The sequence below is a fragment of the Natrix helvetica genome, assembly GCF_964273705.1.
Source record: "Natrix helvetica genome assembly, chromosome: 6".
NCBI lineage: Eukaryota > Metazoa > Chordata > Lepidosauria > Squamata > Natricidae > Natrix > Natrix helvetica.
In genome coordinates, this window is record NC_138553.1 from 32,587,867 (window position 1) to 32,613,089 (window position 25,223).

The window sequence follows — 25,223 nt, forward strand, 5'->3', positions numbered from 1 at the left end:
AATTCTTACGGAGTATAAGTTCCGCACGCTTGTCCTCGGGCTTTAGTTTGTTGGCCACGTCACCTGAGACTACGGTGGATGCATTAGCGAGAAGAGTGACAGGGGCATCTACCGTTGGTAATTGTAGGGCCTGGGAGAAGGCCTGCTCCATGTTGTAGAAGCACCTTTCATTACTCCCAGGGTTAGGCAAGGAAGAAGGTCAAGACCACTGGTTCTTGACCACTTCCAGGAAGAGAGAGGGGGCTGGAACTTCCTCCTTATCTGTATTGGGATTTATAAACATGGCTAGGTTGGGATCCCTGTGTTGGGAAACTGGAGGGGCCCTCATACCAATCTGAGTAGTCTTCTTAGTTTTATGGAGAAGAGGCCTGGAAATGCCGGAGGGTCAGGAGGAACTGAGTCCTCATCTTCCAAGAACCCCAGGTTTGGATGAGTTACCTCCCCTAGGACAGAGCCCTCACTAACCACCAAAGGGGAAGGAGGTCTAGGTGGATCCTGCCCCTAGAGGAGGATAGAGATCTGGGATGTCTGGAGACAGAGTGAGGCCTTGCCACCCCTTGGGAGGGGCGTTTCCGTTGGGAAAGGCCCGAGGCAATGCCCTTAGCTAGAGTGGTGGAAATGAGCCTCCTGATGCTGTCAGGCAGAAGCTCAAGATCCTCTAAATCCTCTTCAGAAGGGCCCCAGGATGAGGCCCCCTGGGGGGCAAGTTGTGCGGCCGGGAGGTAGTCCCGAGATCCCCCCTCTCCTGGATCCCCTTCCCTATACAATCTTGGTGAGATGGGAGGTGAAGGAGAAGCCACCTGTCTGCGAGGCCATGCAGGTGAGATAGAAGGAGAAGAAGGACTGAAACCCCTGGGGGGGGCGAACCGGAATGGACAGAGCTGGGCCCTATTGGAGATCTAGATCTACAAGGGGCTTCAGGCCTAACAGCTTGTGCTAGCCTCTGACCTGGTCACCTGTTTTTCCAAGGCCTTCTGTCTCCTTGACTCATCTCTAGCAGTCGCTCTGGAAGGGTGCTGGTCAGCTGCCCTGGTTCTGAGTTTGCTTTGGCCTTCCTCTGCCATTTCTCCCTGGGCGTGCATTGATTCAGGGGCTGTGGAGGCCATGCCTCACTCACGTGGCCTGTGCCTGGATTGACTGCGGCAAGCCTGCCAGCCTTGATGTATGGCCGCGTTACAGGTAGCTGGTCAGAGGAGAAGGAGTCTATCGGCCTCAATGAATGGTCACGATATCGCCAGTAGGCCAGAGGAGAATATGTCTGTGGGCCTTGGTCAATGGCCCCGATGCAAGCTGCTGTCTTACAAAATGGTCACCGCCTACGAGGTCACACCAAAATGGCCACCGCGCATCGTGGACCGAGAGAGAAGTGCCCGGTATCAATGGCTCTGATGTTGTGGCTTCGGGCCAGCCGAGTCCCCTTGGAACTCTTGCAGCGGATTGATCTTTCTGTTCATGCTCTGCGCTCCTTTACGAGCCACGTCGCACGAGGTAACTTAACAACTGAGCTGCGCCTCTCAAAGCATAATTAAAGCCGCGGCAAATTCTTAAAGTCGTGGTGAGGTTCTGGCGGCAGCGAGACCTTGCAGCAGCGGTGGGTTGTTAAAGCCGCGGCAAGGCTCGCGACCTTACATTGAAAATGGTCTGACAATCAAAGCAGCCCGCAGAGCCTGCAATTTGCTCGACAGCAATAGGAGCCTGCCACCCCTGCACACCCAGGGATCGGACAAGCCCCCCTTCAGGCCCAGGGTAGGAGGCCAAGGCTCTCCTTATCCTGATGAGCCTGAGGGGCAGTCTCTATGGCCAGCAGTCGAAGTTTTTGCAGAAATTTTAGAATATCCAATCAACCAACTTAGGAAAAATATAAACTTCAATAAGTACCTCACTGGAGCCACAGCTAGTGCTTGGACCAAACACTGAGGGAAACTGGGAGCCTCTAGGGAAGGACGGATACTTAAGAAAATTTCCTCAGTCTCTGGACCAATCAGGCTGTGACTAAACCCAGCTGTAGCCCCTCCCGCCGAACCTACAGGAAAACATCTGCTTCTTTCAATAAACTATGGGGCACAAATTTCCATACAAAGTACTTTCTGACTTTGACTGAATGGATCATTTATTAAAATAAAGCATCCTCACCTTTGTCCCATATCAAATATTCTTAATGCATCAAACAGTTCTACTTCAGAAATACTATTTATTTTAATCAGGGACAAGAATCCACTGCCTACTATATTAGAGGAGTTGCATGATTTTCTTCATCAATTCCACATTCTGAGATAATCTGTCAGTGTAGACATTTGCTAGTGCTAGTATCAGTATGGAAGCAGCACCACTATTTTATTTATCTGCAAATGAAGAACACTTGTGTTTATCATGGTGTCACAGAATTTGTTCCCACTACTGACAAGGTATGTTGGGCCTGGCTGCTGGGCTTTGGAAAAAGAAGAAGCCAAAATAAGCTACAGAGCCATGATGCACAAAAAAGTCCCTTTGTGTTGCACTCTTGGGTGAGGCTGGGTTAGGCTTTCGCTGCAAGAAAAAAAAATTGCAAGCAGCAGCCTCTGAACTACTGTACAGCTTCTCTTGCAAAGACTTGCCTCTGGAAGTGCCTCCTGCAAAGCGTCTGTTTGTGAGGCTTCGCCAGAGGCACTTTCAAGGCAAGGCTTCTCAGGAGTGCTTCCAACATGAGCTGCAGAATGTCTTCTGTGCCTTCAGAAGCCTGCATCCCTCTAACTGCCTCCAGTTGTGCCATCATCCAGAACAGCACTTCCCAGACTCCAGACTTCAACTTTGCCTGGGGATCTGCTAGCAGCTCTCAAGCTTCGCCCACCAACGGGGATCCCACTGTTTGTCCCACTGCTTCTTCCATGGCCGGGCCTGGCGGATTCCCTCTGCAGACGAGGCTATGCTGCCCTGTCATGCTCGCTGTGCACATCCCAGGCTACACCCTTGCCAAGCATCTGGATTCTGGGCCAGCAGGAGGAGGAGGAGGAAAAAGATGGGAAAGTTAGGTGTCGGTAGTGGGGAGGAGGGCTATAACTAACTGTAACCCCATTCTCTTTAAAAAGGTTAAAGCTGCTATGTCTTTTTTTTTTTAAGAATCACACAATAACCGCAGAGGACAGACATACAATCCCAGGAAATAAATATTACCTAAATATGATATTCCAATTCAGCTGACCCATGATCCATTTTGGAAATCCTTATGGTTCCTCAAGTCCAGAAAGCAACATGAATGCATAACATAATATTTTCATCCTAGCAGTTTCATTAAAAGTTGCATAACTAAGAGGTTATGCTGGCATTTGCTTTATTTATATATTAATTTATTTGTAAGAGTTATATTATTTCATGAGTTCAAAGTCACATAGGTAACTCCCTATTTTTTCCAACAGCCATTGGCAAAGTAGACTGAGCTGACAAACAGCAATTGGCCCAAGGTCATCCAATAAGTTGTCTTATTTAAGGATAGTCTTCAACCAGGGTTTCTCTAACATCTTAATGATTTCCTAACTACTTTTTTGTCTTTAGGGAAAAAAATCAGCATGGATTTTTTATGCTACCCGAGGAACCTTTTGGCCAAACAACAAATTAATAGTGTATTCAATAAATTTATTTATTTAACAAATTTTAAAGCCACCCATCTCCATCATAGGGGGACTCCGGATGGTGCACAAATAAATTGTTAAAAACAAAACAATACAATATAATACAATACACACAGACAACTTTAAAAAGGCAAGCACTATTAAAAATTAAAAGGCATGGGGAGGGCTTTCATGGTGCTAACCAGCTCCACAAATGTAATTATTTACTTTTAAGTGTTAGGCATGTATTAAATAGAATTTCTGTCAGTACAAGCCTGTTGATCTTTTTTTTACTAAACTGGATTTTATTGCCTACCATGCGTAGAAGTTAAAAGATTAGCATCCACAATCACCAAATATGAAGTCAACAGGAAACAAAGTGAACTTTACCTTATCTAGCTAGAAGATAAAACTCAAAATTATTTGTTTTACTTATTAATTTTTTATGCTGTCCATTTCACGTTGCAACTCTCTCAACTCTGGCCTGGCATAAATCTGAGAAATCATAACAAATACAAAGCCCAAGTAGAGTAGCTGCTAGACATAATTACAAAACATACAAATCGACTGCAACTTTAACTATGTTTAAACTAGGCTATGGGGGCCTGAATGGGACACAATAGCTTTCAATAGAATTCTGGTAAGTTGGAGTGGATATGGGTTGATGGTTGCTCTGTATTTGGGACTTTCTCATCTTTGGTCTTAGATGGGATAGCACTGCCCCAGACAGACCTAGTGCATAATCAACCAGTCCTCCTGAACTCATGATTCCTGCTCAGTGAGAAGGTGGCAGTCATGGCTAGGAAGGCCTTTCCTTAACTTTGTGTTGAGTGCCAGTTACACGCCTTCCTGGATCAAGGAGCTCTCCTTTCATCACACATACCCTGGTCATTTCCTAGATGGACTACTGCAAAATGGTCTATTTGGAACTATCCTTGAAGAGAATGGGAGTTGAAACTGGTAGGCAGAATGCAGCAGCACAAGCTGTTTTCTGTACCCCCAGGGTGCTTGCATGTAAGACTGCTCCCACACGAGCTGCACTGGGCGACAGTTTACTTCTGGGTCCAATTTAAGGTGTTGGCTATTACCTTGAAAGCTCTTCATCGACCTGTCCACCTGGCTAGAGAGGTAGGTATGCTACGTATCAGTCAAGAAATTTCAACTGATGGTATGTAGGAAATGGGCTGCTACCCCTGCTCTCTGGAACACCTTAGCCCCAGAGATGAGACAAGCCCCCATTATTTTGCCTTTTCAGAAGAGTGTTAAGACCTGGCTTTGCCAATGAGCATAAAGGGTCTAAGAGTAGGATGCAATCTGGGCAATGATTGGTGGCTTGAGGACACTCATACTGCCTTGTTAACCTTTTTAGCCTTTTGAATTTTTTACTCTTCTCAGACTTTAATCTCTGTCTAGGGAGAGACAGTGGCTTTTCCAAGAATTAGAAATTAGAATAATAATGAGGGGGGGGGGAAGGGAGGGAGGAGAAAAAAAAAGCAAAGAAAGAAAGAAAGAAAGAAAGAAAGAAAGAAAGAAAGAAAGAAAGAAAGAAAGAGCTAAACCTGAGGTGAAAGAGGCAACACATACCATAATGTGGGTGTTAAGAGTGTCTGCACTTCAATTAAGAGTGATTCCAGTAATAGGAAACTTGATAGATCAGCCTATCAAAGATGTAATTCAGCATAAGGACAGATGTAGGCTCAGGATCAGAAACCAAAGCATCAGAGCCAAAACCATCACTAAGTCTTATGAATTGGGCTGATGAAGGAGCCAGAGGGTCCCCAGAGATAGTAAAGAAAGCAGAGGCAAGCAATGAACTAAGAACTAGAAAGCATCAACTGCAGCAACTAGGGGGTGGCAACTGTTCAACAGATAAGATCCTCACACAGCAAGACCCAAGGCTTCCAGGCCACATTAATGATACCTCAGTTGAATCTTTTATCTCTCTATGGAATATTGGAATGGATGATATGTTGGGGAAGTATAAACCTTGACAGTCCAGAGGAGGAGGAAGGTAGTCTTGCTAGGCTTCGGGAAAGGTAGGAAACCTACCAGAAGTTCATCAAACATGCTACTATATATTCATAATCCTTTTCAAGCACACACACAAAAAGAATGAGTGAAAATACCATGTGACATAGAAATGGCACTCAACCTGGCAAGAACAGAAAGAAGGGAGGAAAGAGCCAATCACGCTTAGGATCCTCAGCCTTCAACACACTATGTGATGAGGAGGAATCCCCATATTTTGTAAGCAACTGAAGGAGAGAGTTATGTAAGGCATCCAAGGCTTATACTTTGTGGAATTCTGAAGAAAAGGAAATCATCTTCAAAGGACTCCCCAAGCCACATTCACATCACATTCACATCAGAAAAAGTCCAATGCTGACTCTTTTCTAATGATACTTAATGGATCAAATGCTACCAATACCTAGCACTACTGAACCAGTAGCAGTATTGATTCCTAAATCAGTTGCCTCAAAGAGAGAAGTAGAGTCATTGCAAATCCAATGCAGCATACAACAGAAAGAGCTCTAAAAGCAGTACTCAAAGAAGTAGCCCAGAGAATTGGAGACAGAATTGTAAGTATCTCATATATTATTGCCTGAGCTACAATAGTTGGACACATACCCTTTCATAAATTCAAACAGAAGACAAAAGCCTAAGAAAAGACATCAGTAGAGCTCATGAAACACATCTCTACAGAGTGCTTACAATCTGCAGTCAGATTCATGGCTTCTGGCATGCTAGCTACATAGATTTGTGACTCAAGCATTGGGAGGTAGACCATCGGTAATGATCCTATTAAGTCCTTTTTTTGAGAGAGAGAGAAACAGTATTTTGGAATATTATTGACAGAGTCCTAGTAGAAAACAAGGACAAAAAGAAATCCTGGCCTCATTTTTTGAAGAAGTAGAAGAGCAGGTACAAAAGATGATTAGCTCTATCCTTTTAATCTAAAGCACGGATGTCAAACTTGCAGCACCATGTTACTATAACGTGATGTTTCGCAACATTTTTTCCCTTTGCAGAGCTGGGGTGGGCGTGGCCTACACATGACGCATCCAGTTCATGAGCCGCCAGTTTGACACACCTGGTCTAGAGAACATCAAACTTTTTTTTTGACAGAAAGTATAGAAACAACCACTGGAGCTTCCAGGCCTGCTAAAACAGACATAACATCAAAAGAGAAGACAAGAATCAAGGAAAACATTGCCCAAATTGATGCCATTACTTCTACAAATTTTGGGCAAACCTAAGAACACATGTGCAATGAAAGATGGGTGTCTGAAATAGTCCAGGAATAGTCCAGAAAATAGTCCAGTCTCCAGTGTTTTAATTTTTAAAATGTGCATTACTTAACAAATAATGCAAAAAATGTAACTTTAATCTTTTTCTTTTGCTAGTTGATTAAAGCCATATTATTACATGCCTCAGAGTTGGTTTGGTGTAATAATTAAGATATCAGGAGACCATGAGTTCTAGTCCCACTTTAGGCACAAAGCCTGTTGGGTGACCACGGGCCAGTCACCTTCTCTCAGATTTAGAAAAAGGACAATAACAAATCACTTCGGAAAGACCTTCCCAAGAAAACTGTAGGGACCTATCCAAATAGTCTTCAAGAATTTGATATGACAAAGAAGAAGAAAAAATATGCTTATATGAATGTCTAAGTGAATGCTTAAACAATCAAATAATTCCCATGGACTAAAAAACACCTTCAATAATATATGAGAAAACATGACAACTGTTTTCATTTGACTATTAACATACAAGTGTATCAGTGTAAAAGTTTTTTACACAAAATTTACCAGGTTTTGTGCAAAGTAAATATGTAAAAAATTAAATATCAACATTTTTAGAAATTTGTTTATATGGAGAATGCATAAATACATAAGGAACAGGTGCTGTCTTCCTTCTGTGGTATTCTCCAACTTTTATAGTTTGACTAATTTGTGGGAATTCAAAGTTTCCTGATAATGCAAATATAAATGTAGTTGCAGCTACTTTTTAAATTTAATTATTTATCTTTATCAGTAACTTCTGACTTTGAACTACTTACATCATTTTTCATAGCATTCTGTTTTTTTCTTTAACTTTGTCCCGTACTAACAGTGAAAATACTGAAAATACTAATCACCTAAATTCCACTGAACTAATCCATTTCTAGAACTATTAGTGTTCAGACACATGTCTTTGTATTGGTAGTTGTATTAGTTTCTCAACCTTTGTATTGTCCTGGGAGAAATAGCAAGAACAATTCAATTTTCCAATATGAATTTAACACTACATTTCTACTAGTAAGTATGAATCTTACCACAATTAAAGATAGTAAGCATTGTTATTAGCATCTGATCTTTGTCTAATATTTCTCTTATAACCTTGTCCATCCATTAACTGCAAAAGGCAGCTTTACTTGAAACAGCTTACATCCTGCAATGATATCTTTAACATCGTCAAAAAACATCTGTCTATCCAGGTCCTTGGAAAGGACTCAATAGGTGGCTAAAAATGCCAAATCCAATCTAAACAGCCAGCTGACTGTGCAATGAACCATAATAATTATAATTTTGCATATATAGTTTTTAGCCATGTTATACATCACCTGACGTCACTTGTTTTGTGAGAATGGTTGATGAATAAATAAATTTAAGATAACAAAAATGTATAATTAAGTTATAGGTGCCACACTCAAAAGCAAACCAGCAAATACACAGTAATTCTAATTTTTCCAGCCAAAGAAAGAAAAAAATGTCTCAGTATGAATGGAAGAAACTACTTACAGTCCAGAATAGCAATCTTTTAAGATGTCTTAAAATGTGCAATGAAAATCTTTACTTCTAAAGCAAACTAAACTATTAGACAGGTTAAGAAACAGCTACAGCACAATAACCTCCCATTCACCTTCTATAGCAAACAGCATCCTGAGAACCTAAGAGTTCAGAAATCCTTGCAAGTTTGCTTTTATTATGCCAAGATGTCAGAACTCATTTGTGTTATCTGATTTTTAAATATATTCTCTCTTCTCTTTTCCACCCTGGCTATTATTTGGATAGATCTAGAATCTGAAAAAAAGTGTTTGTACAAGAAAGAAAGCTAACAAAATATATCTTTTGCAGATCAATGAATGTTTGGAATTTTAAAAACCCAACCCTCTGGAGTGTGTATACAGCATGTGGCTGTATACACACAGACTCACAAAGTCACCCAAACTTAGTTTCAAGTAATGAAAAATGCAAAATTACCCTCAAATGACAACATTCTATAGAAACTAGTTGAACTAAGTCCTTTGGCAATCTAAAGGTAACTTCATTGAGCAACAGAAATGTTGGGCTCAATCGGGGTTGTAAGATAAGGATTACCTGTACAGTATCACATGGTCATATCATCATATCACATGAACAAAAATTCAATGTGACCAAAAGGAAATGTTATCTTTTACAAGCATTAAACCCAGCAATATCATTTGTTTAAGGAAATGTATAGCCTAATAAGAATACAATAATCACAGCATAAAATAATTCAATGAATTTCAATCCAAAATAATTCTGAATAATGTAAAATTATGAGATTGGCTCATACAAACAATCCATAAAATTACAGTGGTACCAATACGTTTAAGACATAGCAAAAGAAGCCAATTAGAATGCAATGAATATGACAGTTTAAGACACATGTGATTGTTTATATATAGTACTCACCATCTCTTTAGCTATTTCGACAGCTTCTTGCAGCCCATAAAGCCTGCCACAGACTAGGTAAATCCCATTGGCCCAGAGAATACAGCCCTCGTGGACCCAAAATTCATTGCTATCAAGAGGTAGTTCAGGAATTTGTAGCTCCAACTCAGGACCACCTTCAGAAGTGGGTATGGGGGGTTTAGAGTCTGAAGAAGTATTTTCACCAACACTGCCACCCTCAGTGGTTGCTTTTTTACAAGCAGGGCCTCTTGAAAGTGACCGAGAAGCCCCAGCACAGTCCTCAGAGCGATGTCGTCTTTTAAAACGTGGGTGCGCAGCCAGGCTTCTCTGTTCTTTTTGCTCTTGCTCCTCTTCTTCTTCCTCTGTGTCAGTCTTGGAACCATTAGACAGACTTTTATGTCGGACTTTGATCTTGTTTTGCATCTCTGTGGACTTCTTAGGAGGGGGGTTCTTAGGCAGTGTGGCTGCATAATCTTGCGGGTAGAAAGGCCCAAAGAGATCACCCATGTTGCGGTAGCTGGCCCATTTGCCACAAAGGCAACAGACAAGGTGGCCCATAACAGCTGACTCTGTTACAACAGGACCTTGTAGCATAAAAGAGGAAATAGGCAGTACTTTACTCTCCGCATTGCTAGGAGGTGGCGTTGATGACCTCGGTCCTTTTCGACCCCTCATCAATTTATTCTGCTCTTCTTCTTCTGCATTAATTATTGTGCATACAGCACCTAGCTCACATTTGTTTACCACATGAATGTAAGGGAAAAAAGATTTATTCCTAGTATCAGTTTTATCAAGAGATTGAATAGCATATTTTAGTTTGATTTCTGGTTCTTGAGGCTCTACAATGGGAGCAGCTCGTCTTGGTTTCCGCTTTCGTGGTTGTGCTGTAGTTTTCCTCCTCTCCCTTCGCTGTCTCTTAGGTTTTGGTTCACTGTCTACTGTCTCCGCTGATAGCTGCACTGCTTCTGGCACTAATGGAAGCGGTAATTGTTGCTGCTTCTTTTGTTTGTTTACACTACCGATAGGTCTTCCCTTCTTCTTACCAGAAGGGAAATATCCCTTTGGAGGAAAGGGATCTGACTTGGGTGTCATAATGATACCTCCATCTTTTTCTTCTGGCTTTACACTTGCTTCAGGAGCCAAAATATTGGTTGGCGGAATTGATTTTGATTCAGAAAAATTCCCAGATCCATCTATTCTTACTTGCCCAACAGATTTCTGGGAAGATGCTGGAATCAAGATAGGCACTGAACCGTCCTTGCCAACAGTGACATGTTCAGAAACCTCTTTTTTCACAATCTCCTCTCCATCATCATGCCAATCTTCAGAAGATATTGTCCGAGAAATTTCATTGGTCAGTACTTGATTTTCTCGATCTAACACTTCTACTTTTATATTTTCTTCTCCTATTTCATGATTGGCCACATTCCCACTGTCTGGGCGGCCACTCTTCAGAGACAGAATGTCATCAAGAGTGACTGTATCTGCACCAGCCTCAGCACAATTTGAAGATGCACTCCTTCTTACATTGGGAGAGGTGATTTTTTGAACAATCGCTTCCAACTTTAATCCACGACCCTTTCGTGGGGGAAGAATTTTTGTTTTAGCTGGGCTTGTGATGGAAACACCAGAACAGTTTCTATTATCAGGACTTGGAAGATTCTTAGATGATTCTCCTTTTGAGAATGATCTGCCAACATCTTGGTTTTGAGAGGAATGGGCATAAGAATTGAGTGTTTTATCAACTCCATCCTTTGATGAAGGGAGTATGCGGGCTTTCTCATCAATCCCACTGGTTTTCATTTCCTGCAACTGCCTCTTGCTTGGAATAGGAGAAATGAATGAGCGGACTCGCCTTCTCATTATTAAAGGATTTTGAGGGGATTGATCTTCTTGGCCAGGAATTCTTATCATGGCATTGGCAGATTTAAGTACATCACCAACATCATCACGCCTATGTGTATCACTATTTTGTGAAATAAATCTCTTCTGACTTGTTGTCCCTAGAGAGCCACTGTTCTTTCCAGGGGTTAACTGACGGGAAAGATCCCAGCCCGATTCATGTTGCTGAATCTTTTGATTCATGTGTTTAATTTCCACGCATTTATTCTGGTGTGTGCTTTCACCTCCCAACAAACAACGGCTGGTTTCTTGGCACCCCACGTCATGGTAAGAACTAGAATGGAGATATATCATTCCATCCTTGTCATTTTTTAAAGGATTCCTTACTCTGTCTAAGAATTGTTGCTGTCTTGGGCTCTTTCTAGCTGTTTCCTGCCTATGCTGAGCTGCAGCAATCACACCCTGAGCAGAGCTGCTACTCCAATCTTTATAATCCTCTTGTTGTTGATGGTATAGCTGTCTTTTATAGTGATACTGGGAATTCAGTCCTTGATTAGGATCACCATAAACGTGGGATCGGGAATTACCATGATATGCTGAAGCCAAAGATGAACTTTCAGAATTTGAAGAGAAAGAAGTATGTAAGGAACTCCGGTTGACCCTGTCAGAAAGCACCATATGTGGATTCATCTGGTGAAGATCTGTCCCTGGACCTCTGTTTCTTCCAGGTGACATCTTTAACTTATCTGCCAGATCATGAAATTGAGAGGGAGATTTACCTCTCATTCCTTCCCGGCTGCTTCCTATTCTGTTAGGTCCTCGTCTCATCTGTGTTGTTCGGCTATCCTGTTGTAGCAGGTAGTCGGATGCAGAATCAAGTGTTGCAGCCCCAGGGCTAGCATTCCCTCGGTAAGTTTCATGTTTAAAACTGGCATGGTGGCAATGATCTCCCGATTTTTTGTTGTTGATGTTGGCAGAGGTCTTAGGTTCAAAATCCTCCTCTTTAATCTGCCCACTGTGAGACTTTAGCTTGGCTTCTATGGCTACGAGGCCACCAGGGAGGATGACTGACTGATTTAAACCAGAAGTCAAACGGTCACTTCTTCCACTCCTGCCATCAGTACTCATATGTCCTCCAGAATGTGGCCCAGAATCTCTAGCAATCTGCCTCAAAGGTGATATATCACAAATAACTGATCTTCTCTCAGAAACTCCTCCAGCTTCATGAGCTGTAGGCTCCAAGTCAAACTTTCTAGGTATAGGATAATCTACCAAATTTATCTGTTTCATCTCAGCTGTACTGCCACTTAATTTTCTATCCCAGTGTCCCCAGTGTGAACCTTCCACAAGAGATCCAATACTTTTATTTAAAAGGCCTCTGTTACTTAGTTCATTTGTTTGATTAACCAGAACATTGGGTCTCATGCTACTTTCTAAACTTCCACTGACTCCATGCTGATCTTGGGCATTTCTAGAATATCTCCTGTCAGGATGATGGTGATAGCCTTGCAGAACTTCCTGCAAGAGACTGGGAAATTTTTCATTCCTGCCCTTTCGCTCACTATGCACTGAAAACTCCCCTTTATCCTGACCTGAAGGATACTGTGAAAAGGTACCAGAAGTTCTTTGCATATTAACCCCAATACTATCTTTAAAGCTGTACCTCAAACTGCCAGGGGATTTAGAAGGCTCTGTTCTGCTTGTAAAACTAGAGCCAATAGCAGCATGACCAGGTGGGTTGTTTCCATCTTCATTATGATTAGTGTTGCTGTCCCCAGTTCTGCTTCCTTTATTTCCGCCTTGTGACTCTTGCTGAGCTCCTACAAGACTAGTCTCTTTCACTGCAGAGACAGAAGGCAATGCTTGAGCACTTGTAGAACCATCATCTTGTTGGGAATTATCTTGTCCACTTGATTTTTCCACTCTTCCTGACATAGCTTCTCTGGAGACTATCACGCCAACTGTCTTTTCTTTGATCTTTGGGGGGACCTCCACAGAAATCAAGGCTTCTTTTCCATCAGGAGGGGAGGCCGCTTCTTCCTCAACTGCAGAGCTGGTAGTGATTTTTGCAGGTTCATTTTGAGATGGCGGTGCTGGTGATGACTGAGATTTCTCTAAATTACCCCCCTTGTAAGTGGTGTCAGAACTGGTGCTCTGACCACTCAACTGTCTCACCCTTTCTCCTTGATCTTCTGAACTACTGGAACAGCCACCATCAATGGACTCTGCTAGTGGAGACTTAAGCTGTTCTTCTGCTTGAGAGGAACCTTCTGAGTTTGTGCAGCTCTCTGGTTTTTTTGATGATTTTTTTGAGCTTTTCTTCTGAGGCACCAAAGCATCTGAGAGTAACATGTGCTGAACTGTATTGGGAAGATTAGCTACTTGACTACTCAGGGCACTTAAACTGCTTAGTCCTGGATCTGTAAGTCTTTTTTCTTGCAAGCCTTCAAGCCCAAATCCTTTGAATCCTGCACCCTGAGCACTGGGGCTTGGCATCATGGATGGTGTTGGACTAAGTTGAGGCATCATTTGTAAAATGCGGTTTCTAGATGCTACTGGAATGTTGCTTTGTCCACATTGAAGATTCTCACTACTTGGCATGAGAGGAGATGGTGTGGAACTGCAGCTTGGAGACTGAACCACAGAGGCAGCTGGTGACGGGTTAGATATAGGACTAAAATTCTGATGGAACTGCATGGGTGATCTTACAGGGACCTCAGCTTGATTGTACTGCCCCACTTGACTTTGAAGAGACAGTTTCGAAGCAGTATTTGAATACTGCATTACATGTTGTGGAGGAGTCTGTTGTTGTTGTTGTTGTTGTTGTGACTGTTGTCCCTGTCCTTGTGCCTGTTGACTCCCTTGGGTCAACTTTGACTGCTCAAAGTTTTTCATTGACTGTGTCTGAAAGCTGTAATTTGACTGAGTCCCGTAAGCTTGTGCACTTGAACCAACAGCATGTCCTTCATACTGTGAACCAGCATTCACAGTATAATTACCATCATAGTTCTGTCCAGATTGAGCAAACCGTTGAGGAGAGGGAAATGAAGAAGAGGAAGAAACTGGAGGCTGATAGTGCTGACTATACTGACCTATTCTTAATGGATAGGTAGAAGTAGATGAAGGCAGATTTGAAGGGCGTTGAATTGACTGCAAATGAGGTGTGTTAGAGGCAGATTGGTTAGAGGCCTGTGGTAAAGGCTGATGAGATTGATAGAGCTGCTGCCTCATTTGCTGCACTTGTTGCTGTTGTTGGCTAGATGTCGGCTGCTGGTACTGAGCAGTGCCAGGGGAGAAAGGACCAGTATAGTCCTGCTGATAATGTGTTACTCCACTAAGTGACGAATGTTGTGTTTGAAACTGGTTCACGTGACTTTCACTTCCATACTGACTCCCAAAGCTGCTGCCTTGGGGTGGTCCATAACTCTGTACTGGTCCAGAAGGCCTACGTTGAGGAAGCTGTTGTCCTCCTCCTGCTGCAGGATCCTTGCTGGAAGCCATGTAATAGAATTCTCCTGCTTCTTTTCTGAAACCTTGATAACTCTGATGTCCAGAGCTTTCACTACCCATAGATGCAGAGTTTCCTGTTGCTTCGCGCCGTCCACTAGTGCTGCCACCTCCTCCAAAGCTCTGAAACATCTGAGCTTGCTGGCGAGTGCTAAATTCCTCCAGCCGAGATGCACCATGTACTTCCTGTGGGTAGTTCTGTTGGTTTCCGTGGTAACTGCTCTGCTCCCGAAAGGACTGCATGCTGTTCAGCTGCGTATTGACAGCTTAACAGCCTTCCTGAAAGAGAGAAAAGATAAATAAATAAGCAAAACAATTCACGTCCCCCAAGTCATAGAAATATACGTATTATCAACTAACTGACCTAGTATTGTTTTCCCCTCAGGAAACTAAGAGCATGAATTTCTGCTATGGAAACAGAATAGGATGACAATGACTATATTTTATAAGAACATTTTAGAAGATTATTTTTATTACTTATTTTCCACCTATTCCATATTAGAGCTGCTGTGACAGATATCAAAATGACTCCAGTCCCAACATCAATTCTATACCACTTACAATAATGTCACAGCAGAGGATATTTGAACTGGAGAAACTCTGAAATAGTTTTAAAATATTTATAAGGTTTGAAAACACATTTGTGGTGTGAAAAATACAGAATGTACATCAATATTAATCAAGAAGCAACTACCATCTTTTATGAAGTGAATTACAGCTCCAGAAAAATAATCACCAGATTGAGCATAATTTAAAATTACAGGGTTTTGGGAGGCAAAAAATGCTGTATTCAGTGTATAAGACGCACCCAGATTTTCAGCCTCTTTTTTGAGGGAAAAAGGTGCGTCTTATACTCCGAAAAATACAGTATACTTTTGTTTCTGTTCAGACTTATGAGCCACGGTGGCGCAGTGGTTAGAGTGCAGTACTGCAGGCTATTTCTACTCACTGCCGGCTGACTGCAATTTGGCAGTTCAAATCTCACCAGGCAAGGTTGACTCAGTCTTCCATCCTTCCGAGGTGGGTAAAATGAGAACCCAAATTGTTGGGGGCACTATGCTAACTTTGCAAACCATTTAGAGAGGGCTATAAAGCTCTGTAAAATGGTATATAAGTCTAAGTGCTATTGCTATTTAAGAAGCCACATAAAATATGCCACATGTATTTTATACAGTTCAACAGTTCTGGTCCAAGTCCAGCTTCTAAACAAATTAAAGTTAAAAATAATTTAAATTATATTATGAGAAATAGAAGGACCCAACAATCAACCTTACCTTCTATCCACAATAACATTCTACCTTTTTTTCCCCTTATACGTTCAAAATGAATATTCAAGATGGCTTTCAATTTAAATGTTATATATAAAAAGCACAATAAAAATAAGTTACATCATAATAAAGTCATTTATCAAATTCATTTATAGATGGTCCTCATTTAACAACCAATCATTCAGCAACTGTTCAAATTTATGACAGTGATGAAGAAGTGGTATTTATGATTGGTCCTTGTACTTACATTGCAATGTAATCATGTGATCACGTTCTGGGAACCTGGCTCGCAATTATGTTGCAGGATCCTGTGGTCACATGATCAGAAGTTTGCTGACTTCCTGAAAGCAAGGTCAATAGGGAAGTTGGCAAGAAGTCATGATTATATGACATCTTTGTTTAACTATCTGCAGTGATTCACAACTTGAAGTGACAGAATTTCCATTAGTAAATGGTGAGATCATTGATGTTGCATTTTATGATCGCATTGCTTACCAATGGAAATTCCAGTGCCAATTATGGTATCTTCATTAAGTGTTTCATTGTTGGAATAATATATTTGAATTGTTATAACCAGCTAAGGCTAGAGTTAAAACACTAGAGGGATAATATAGACTTGAAGAAATAAATAATACTTCCTAAAGTTACAACAGACTGCATAATTTTATTTAAAAAATTTAGCACTGAGAAGATAAAAGCAACAAGATTGCTTGAGTTTTTAATAATTGTAATCGGGCACTACACAGATCATATTTTTCACAAGTAAAAAATATGAACCCTAATCATCACTACTACTCCCCCTCACACATACATACACACCAGAGGTGGTATTCAGCAGGTTCTGACCAGTTATGGAGAACCGATAGCGAACATTTTGAGTAGTTTGGAGAACCGGTAAACATCACATCTGACTGGCCCTGCCCCCATCTATTCTCTGCCTCCTGAGTCCCAGCTGATTGGAAGGAAATTGAGATTTTGCAGTAACCTTCCTCTGGAGTGGGGAGGGAATGGAGATTTTACAGTATCCTTCCCCTGCCACGCCCACCAAGCCATGCCCACAGAACCGGTAGTAAAAAAAAAATTGAATCCACCACTGACACACACTGATGTACTCCGTCCAAAACAAGTAGCTGCTATTGACTTTTTCTGCTACTGATTTAAATGGTGATATTCTTGCAGTTACTACTGTTTATTGAAATGTCAATTTAATATGGCTGATTTATCATTGTTGCCACTGGTTGGAAAACACTTTTTATCATTCTGCCAATAGTCTATTATCAGTGACACTGTTTCCCTGAAGGAATAAAAAGGTGGAAAAGAAGATGCAGGAAGGAGAGCAATAATAAAGTTGAGATTAAAAAAAACTTGAGAAAGCAAAAGAGAGAAAGCAAAAGAAGGAAAGGTGAAGACTGGGACTAGAAAAAACTGATTATAATTGATGAAGAGAAATCAGAAAAGTACACTTTAGCTTTTAGGGAAATCTCACTAACTTACTTCACATGCTATGACAAATCAGAATATAAGGTTAGTGCAATGTGTAAATTGCAACACTGAAAGGGACAACAAAAACAAATTAGAGATAACACATGTGGATAAATGATTAATTCCACATAAATACACTGGCCAATTTTGATTTTAAAAATGCTTCATCCCCTAAACTAGGTTTATCCACTGCAATATTTCTTTATGCAACCAATGTTGCAAATACCTCAGTAATCTTTGCTATATAGAGGAATAACTATAAATGATCAAAAACCAAAGGCTATTTCCTTTATCAAGAGACCTGTCAGTCACACATGGCTAATTAATAGATACACATAGAAGATATTATATTTTTAAAAACATGCAAGACCTCTTTAATTATTATTCAAATTCATGGAATGCACAACTAAACCTGCTCTAGAGTCCAAATATCTGACTACTCAAGAATAAGTTTTAACATTATCTATCTTTGTCATGTTTGCTAAACTAACAGTTTCCAAGAGCTTAGTTGTTATTCATCAACTTTAGGAATTAAATTTCTTAATTTGTAAGTATATACCATATTTTTCAGATTATAAAATGCACCAGAGTATAACACACACCAAGATTTCTAAGAGGAAAGCAAGAAAAGTTTTTGCCATTCCTGGCTCCCAGGATCACTCTGCAGGCCTCCCAAACCCTCTGCATGCCCTGTTTTTGCCCTCCTCAGCCCCCAGGACCACTCTGCAGGCCTCCCAAATTTGCATGCCCTGTTTTTGCGAGAAATGGGGGGCCGTTTTCACAAAAAATGGGCCTGTTTTTGGCCTCCTAAACCCCCACACATCCCAGTTTTGCCCTCCCCAGAACCCAGGAGTACTTTGCATGCCTCCTAAACCCTCTGCATGCCCCATTTTTGCCCTTTCCAACCCCCAGGAGCACTCTGCAGGCCTCCCAAATTTGCACACACCGTTTTTGTGAAAACGGTCTCGTTTTCACAAAAAATGGAGCCATTTTTGGCCTCCCAAACCCCACACACATCCCAATTTTACTCTCCTCAGCCGCAGGATCACTCTGCAGGCATTCCAAACCCTCTGCATGCCCTGTTTTTGCAAAAAACAGGCCCATTGGGGGGGGGGGGGAATAGGACATGTGGGGGGGTGTCAGGATGCAATGACATTTCCACCCTCTTTTAGGGGGGGAAATGTGTCTTACACTCCAAAAAGTATGGTAGTATATTTTTAAGAATCCCAAAATATTCCTGGAATAATTTTCTTCCGCAAAATTATCTATCTGCAACTGGATATAAGACCTAGGAACCAAATAAAATCTAACAAGTAAAAATTTGCTCCCCCCCACCCCCGATCCTTCCTCTTCCTCAATTTTAAATGATATAGAAAATGGGGGGAAATCAAAATACACCAAACCAAGAAATAAACTTGCATACTAAATGGTAAAGATCCTAGTTCCCATAGAAGCTTCAATTTCAAACCTCCAGCAAAAAAGGTAAAAATGAATATGTAAAAGTAGAAAATATTGTGTTATTAGTGTACTACAATTTCAAGTTACCAGTGTACTACAATTTTCATTTTTAAACAAGTTATTGAAATATTATAATTTAATGCAGTTTAATAAAAATTAGATAACACTTTTACCAGTACTTGCATCCTATAATATTAAACGAGTAGTCTGTAATATTGACCACACTGATTCTATTGTTTGTTTGGGATGATCCGTTCTCAAAAAAAAAGCTTATGTCATCTCATTCTCATACCATTTCATATCTCTCTGATAGCACTGTTTTGGATATATAATGTCAGCAAACAGATCTAGCACATCATCTATACATGAAAAAGAAACAAACCCTCCATAGTACAAAAATAAATAATTGTAACTGGTAAAAAAAACTGAACAAAAATAAAAATTAAGGTATTTATTTTACAATAAGATTCATCTTAAGATAAATTACTTATTAAAATCTCCATCATGTTGCTGCCCATACACCTACACAAACATGTGTATATGTGTGAATATGGAATAATTCAACACATTAATATCTTTAACATTAAAAGATTTCTCTACAAATCTAGTTACATACATTAATATGTTATTTCAAAAAGCTGTCAATGACTAATAAGACCAAATCATATGAGTCAATGACTCATATTTTTTACACTGACAATCAAGAAAATCACATGGCAATTCTTTGGGGTGTAGACTTGAAATAAAAACCTTTGATGAATCAATTTTAAACTTAAATCCACTGAAACCAATTTAATTATTTTTAAGGCCAGCAATCACTCTATAATGTTTAATTCTTTAAAACAGAAACTGTAAATGCTGTTATATCAACTCTGGAATTATTCTTTAGTTTTTGATAGAAATATAATATGGATTATGTTTTAGACATCAACTCCATTAAAAACACTTCAGGTTTCTTGGAAGCAACTAAAACATTTGGGCCATAGTGAGCATACAAAACATGCCTGAGTTGATTATGTGCCACTGTGAAATAGGTAGGCCAAATTTTACTGGAAATGTTGCAAATATGAAACCCAAGATTCCCAGTCCTTCATATACAGGTAGTCCTCAACTGTCCAAAGTTAAGAACCTCAGAAAGAGTGTTTTACCACCTGACTGACATAAAACATCACACATCCGTTATATGACTGCAGGTCAGATGCTTGGTAATTGGCTTACATTTACAACTGGTTGCTAAGTGACCTGTGATCATCAGAAAGTCAATGGGGAAGCCAGCAGGGAAGGTTGCAAACAGAGCGGATGAAGGTGAGCTGAAATCCCCTGGTGAATTCCAGGAGCCAAAATCATGAAGATTTCAGCTTCCCTTCCGTGAATGGAAGAAATCCTTTGATGGGCTGCAGGAATGTTGAGAGTGAAAGGACTGTCTGCCAGAAGGATTTCAGATTCACATGAAACTGAAATCCTCCCAGCAAGCAGCCTTTCACTCTATTCACTTAACAATCTGAGAGATTGCTTAATAACTGCAACTAGGAGTTCTGCAATTATGGTCATTGCGTGAAGCACTTACATGGGTATCTAATTAATGACCCCTTCCCTCAATAATTGAGATTCCAGTCCCAACTGTGGTCAGAAGTCAAATACTACCTATAACAATAAAAATAATTTACGGACTACACAGTTATGTAGTAACTAAAACATCAGAGATAATATCTTAAAAGTACTGCGATGAACAAAAGTGATCTGATAAACAAGAGTTCACTCTACACGGGTAAAATCCAGAAAACAGAGAAACATATATTATTATATAGATGAAAAATTACAAATATAAAATATTCAGCAACATATATTTTCTAGGAAAATTTAAGAGGTGGCTATGAACTAATTTCAGAGACCCAGTCTGGCAGAATGATTAGGGCTGCAGGATAAAAATCAGGAGACCAGGAATTTTAGTCCTGCCTTAGGCACAAAGCCAGCTGAGACTGACCTTTACCCAGTCATTCTCTCTCAGCCCTAGGAAGCAAGCAATGGCAAACTATTTCTGAAACCTTGCCAAGAAAATTGCAGGGATTTGTCCAAGCAGTCACCAGGATTCAACAAGTCAAAGCACACCTATGCACAAAAGCAGAATCAACCTCACATGTTAAAATAAAGACCGTCTCCAGCTAACTGCAACAAATATGAATTTTATCATTTTCTACATATACTTAGAATAGCAACAGTCTCACTACAATTACTTCTCAGCCTCCTCTGTTTTGAAGTCTCTAGTTTTAAGCTAGGTACTTAGCCTCTCAGTGATGATAGCAACAATATTTCTAATAGGAACAGACTTTCTATAACAGTGGGGTCGAAATGCATAACTAACACTGCCACTCGGAATCAAGGTGGTTTATAGCTACTGTATGAACTGATTCCTAGTCCTGCTCCCTCTGCTAATTCTTTATCTAGAACAAAGACAAACCTTAATACGTTTCAGTCTATCTGAAACCTATTAAGTAAACTAGAGATAGGCAACATGGAAGTAATGGATACCTCGCAATGTGGAAAAAGAGTGAACTACTGATAATGATAGTGATACAGTCCCCACCCCTCAGGAGGCCACCCCCCCCCCAAAAGTCACCAAGAGTTCTGTAATGTCTGTCTCCTTTACAAATTGCTTCTGGACCTTATTGGATTCATTGACTTTCTTACTTAGATGGAAAACGTGAATCATATTTTATTGCTTTAAGTTACTCAAAATCCAAAAAGGAAAGAAAAAGTAATTTTTGGAAAATACTATGTGCTACAGGAGAGATCAGGAATTTGGCAGGTGATCTGACTAAGTGAAAAAGTGCCAAGTAAACTGCTGAAGACATCATCATGCAAGATCAAGTAGTCAGTTCCACAAAAAGTGCAGCATTATATATAAAATATATAGCATGTAGGTTGTATACTAATATTCTGCTTTTGGTTAAGAAATTCAAATTCAATTATAATTACCAACTATAATCACTGCAAGATAATTATGGCAAACTTACCACTAACAGAGCTTAATGGCTGAACAGAAACTGAAGCCACACTTTGCTTATGATAGCTTGCCATTGTGAATTATGTTCTCAATTATATAACTACAGTACCTACAACTGAAGTGTCATATTACTTCACCAAAGGGAGTATATATTTTAATAATTGTATAAAGTGGAATAATAATAATAATAATGATAATAATAATGATAATAAAAAATAAAAAATAAAAAAGCAGCAGCAGCCATGATTGTGCAGTGGTTAGAATGCAGTATTGCAGGCTAATTCTACTGACTGCCAGCAGTTCAATCCTCCTCAACTCAGCCTTCCATTCTTCCAAGGTTGGTAAAATGAGGACCCAGATTGTTGGGGGAAATGCTGGCTCTGTAAACCACTTAGAGAGGCTGTAAAGCACTCTGAAATGGTATATAAGTCTTAAGTGGTATTGCTATTAAATCTGATTAAAAACTGCTTACACATATATCTACCACCTAAAAGCTATTTTACCATTCATGAAAACTCATCTATTCATATCTCTATATTTTCTGCTGTATCAACACTAAATCATTAAATCGTTGACATGACTCCACTCATCTTGTGCAGATTGATGGTAGTGTCAAAAATCATGAGATATATTATTAGTTAAAACAATGCAGATGAACACCCCCCCCCCTCAGATCTGTGGTTTGTAATGGTTCATCTAGGCAACTAAATGTGAGGGGTAAACTATTTTTGAAGTTAGTATTTTTAAATAACCACCAGTAAATACCATTATAAAAACATCCACAAATATTTTTGTAGAAGTACATGCAAGTGCTTAACTTACAACTGGTGCATAAGACTAGGGCTACTACCTTAAGAGAAAAAAATATTAGGAAAAGTAATGAGACTCAACTACTGAAAGAAACGCTATTTTACTATTCTTCCTCCCAGAACAAACCTTTGAATCCCTTCATTATACTTTCCCCTCAGACCCCTTTCTTCTCCTCGAGGTGTACATAACGAAAGGAACCAAGCACGGAAGTATGACAGGGAACTAAAAGGTCTGTGAAGGAACTCCCGAGGGGCGGATTTCGCCGAAATAAAGGACTTTCTGCCGTCTCCCCACTTCCGATCCACTCTAAGTGCCCCCTCTCTTAGTAGCCCGCGTTCCTGGCCCAGGCACCTACATAGGTTGGGGGAAGGAGACCCCGATGCTGCGGCCCAGAAACTGCCTGGCACCGTCTCCTTCTCCCACCCCGCCCCTTCCATCAAGGCCCGCAGGACGGCTTTAAACGTATGGAAGTCATTACCCAAGCCTCGTTCTCCCCCCCGCTCCCCCCCACAGAGGGGAGCGCGGAGTGGAGAAGTTTTTTTTTCAGTGGCGCGTGGGGCAGCAGGGATCTGCTTCTGTCCGGAAGCGGCTCCGCAGTAACAGACCGAAGATTTGTCTCTCCATTCTCCCCTCACAGAGAGACACACGCAGGAAATAACACAGGGTCAGCTGACCAAGTCGGGCCAATGGCGAAGGGGCAAGAGAGCGCGCGCAAAAGGGAGGAGTACGAGACAGCGGGCGATGCGGGCGGAGCGTGCGTGCGTGCGTGCTTCCCTCCCTCAAAAGCGCATAAAAAAATGAGCAGCGGGCACCACCCTCTAGTTCAAGTATTTAAAGAGGTAGCGCCGGTTAAGCGTCCCTCGGTCGGTAATGAGAAAGCAGGTTTACTAGTGGTTGATTGTGAGGAAACGCTGCGAAAACGGCATTTTGTCGCCTCTATGGACACATTAACGGTGTAATGCGTTTCATTTTCCATTCAGCGCAGAATTACTTTAAAGCAAAACTTTGAACTAGGGCTTTGGAGAATGAAACTGCAAGTATGGGTTGCAATTATATGACTGAAACTGCTACTCCCTACTCAATAACTTCACCCCACCAAGAAGTTGTGAATAGAACACTAAAATGTGTGCTTCTTCCAACCTATATTTGGAACCCCAGGAAGGTGAACTTTGGGGATCTGTTGGATGTCCTCTGAAGTAAGTGGCCAAATAAGGTATTACAGTAATCTTTTGCTAAGTCCAACATATATATATCAATATGAAAGGTAACACTAGTCGGTTACACTGAAAAAGGCTGGTGCAGAAATGGGACATGTTCCTGGAGGCCACTCATATTTCCAAGTTTCTATTATGCAAACATTTATTGTGAACATTAGTTATTCTTGATAAGTGTACTGTCTTCTCTCAGATCTAAAGTTCGAACTTTGTCATAATGGTAGCTTTTCAATTGGAAAGTTGATGTACAAGTTGTAGAGGACCAGTGTTAAGAATATATGATACAGTAGCTAAACATGAAAAGAAATCAGGTAACATCTTTTTGGCAGATAAGAGTATATAGAGTTAGTCCTTGACTGAGGACCATAGTATAAGGATAATCTTAAAGCCATTGTACTTAAATACAATGAAATTGGTTAGACTGGACTTTCCATTGTAAGTCATGATGGTTATAAGTTGAGGCACCCACGTGACCTGATTTTACAATCTGTTTTGTAGTAGTGGTAAACGCCACAGTGGTCAAGAGAATGTGCCAATCATTAAATGAACACCATGGTTATTAAGTCAGTCAGTGCATTCCTATGAGTATTTTTTGCTGGAAATGTAAATTGTCAGATGACCATGAAATGCGTCAATTGGCTGTAAAAGAGCCAGTTGCTAAGCATCCAAAGTGCAGTCATGTGACTGTATATGGGGTTGTGTCTCTCTGTTGGCACTCCAGAACTGGGTCATAAATACCTTCTGAGGGTCTGCTATAATCTCAAACCATAGTTAAGTGATTGGTCATTAAGTGAGGACTATCTGTATTACAGTACCCAACATAAAAATACATTTTGCTGAAGTTCTATTTTGAGAAGATAAAGGAATTTTACTGAGACAAAGCCAGCCTTTCATTCTCTCCACTGTTTAAGCAAGTATTGCAGAAAACATTCTACCGTCAGAATCTTTATTCCATTTTTTTTATATTTGTATCCTTATCCTAGAATTATTCAGAGTACACTGCATATGTTATAGAGCAGGGGTGTCAAACTTGCGATGACATGTCACATTATCATGACTTTCCCCCCCTTCGCTAAATCGGGGGTGGGGGTGGCCAGTGTGTGACGAATCCGGCCCACGGGCTGAAAATTTCAAACCCCTGTTATAGATGCTTTTGTTTAAACAGCACAAATGGAAAAACAGGCCTCATACACCAACATCTTAAATTCTTGAGATATTTGGTTTGCTAATAACTTAGTTCATATAATACATTCCCCAAAACATGTACTAAGACCATGATAAATATGATTATACAGAATAATGATTGTTAGTATAATGGATCCAAATATCTCCAAAAGAAGAATGAAATCAGAATT

At 40.6% G+C, this 25,223-nt stretch overlaps 1 protein-coding gene across 4 annotated transcripts in view; it reads right to left on the reverse strand.

Annotated features, from left to right (window-relative positions):
• The window catches only part of TCF20 (transcription factor 20), a 62,369-nt gene that overhangs the window by 27,336 nt on the left and 9,810 nt on the right, over positions 1 to 25,223 (reverse strand). For 2 of the 4 annotated variants that reach the window (XM_081957307.1, XM_081957305.1), the window contains exons 1-2: positions 23,133 to 23,388; positions 9,284 to 14,911 (exon numbers count right to left, since the gene is read on the reverse strand). In XM_081957307.1, coding sequence (XP_081813433.1) covers positions 9,284 to 14,875 — 5,592 coding nt within the window. In that variant the 5' untranslated portion in view covers positions 14,876 to 14,911; positions 23,133 to 23,388. Of the gene's footprint in view, positions 1 to 9,283; positions 14,912 to 23,132; positions 23,390 to 25,223 lie in introns of those variants that run through there. The other 2 variants (XM_081957308.1, XM_081957306.1) reach the window with 2 other exon arrangements.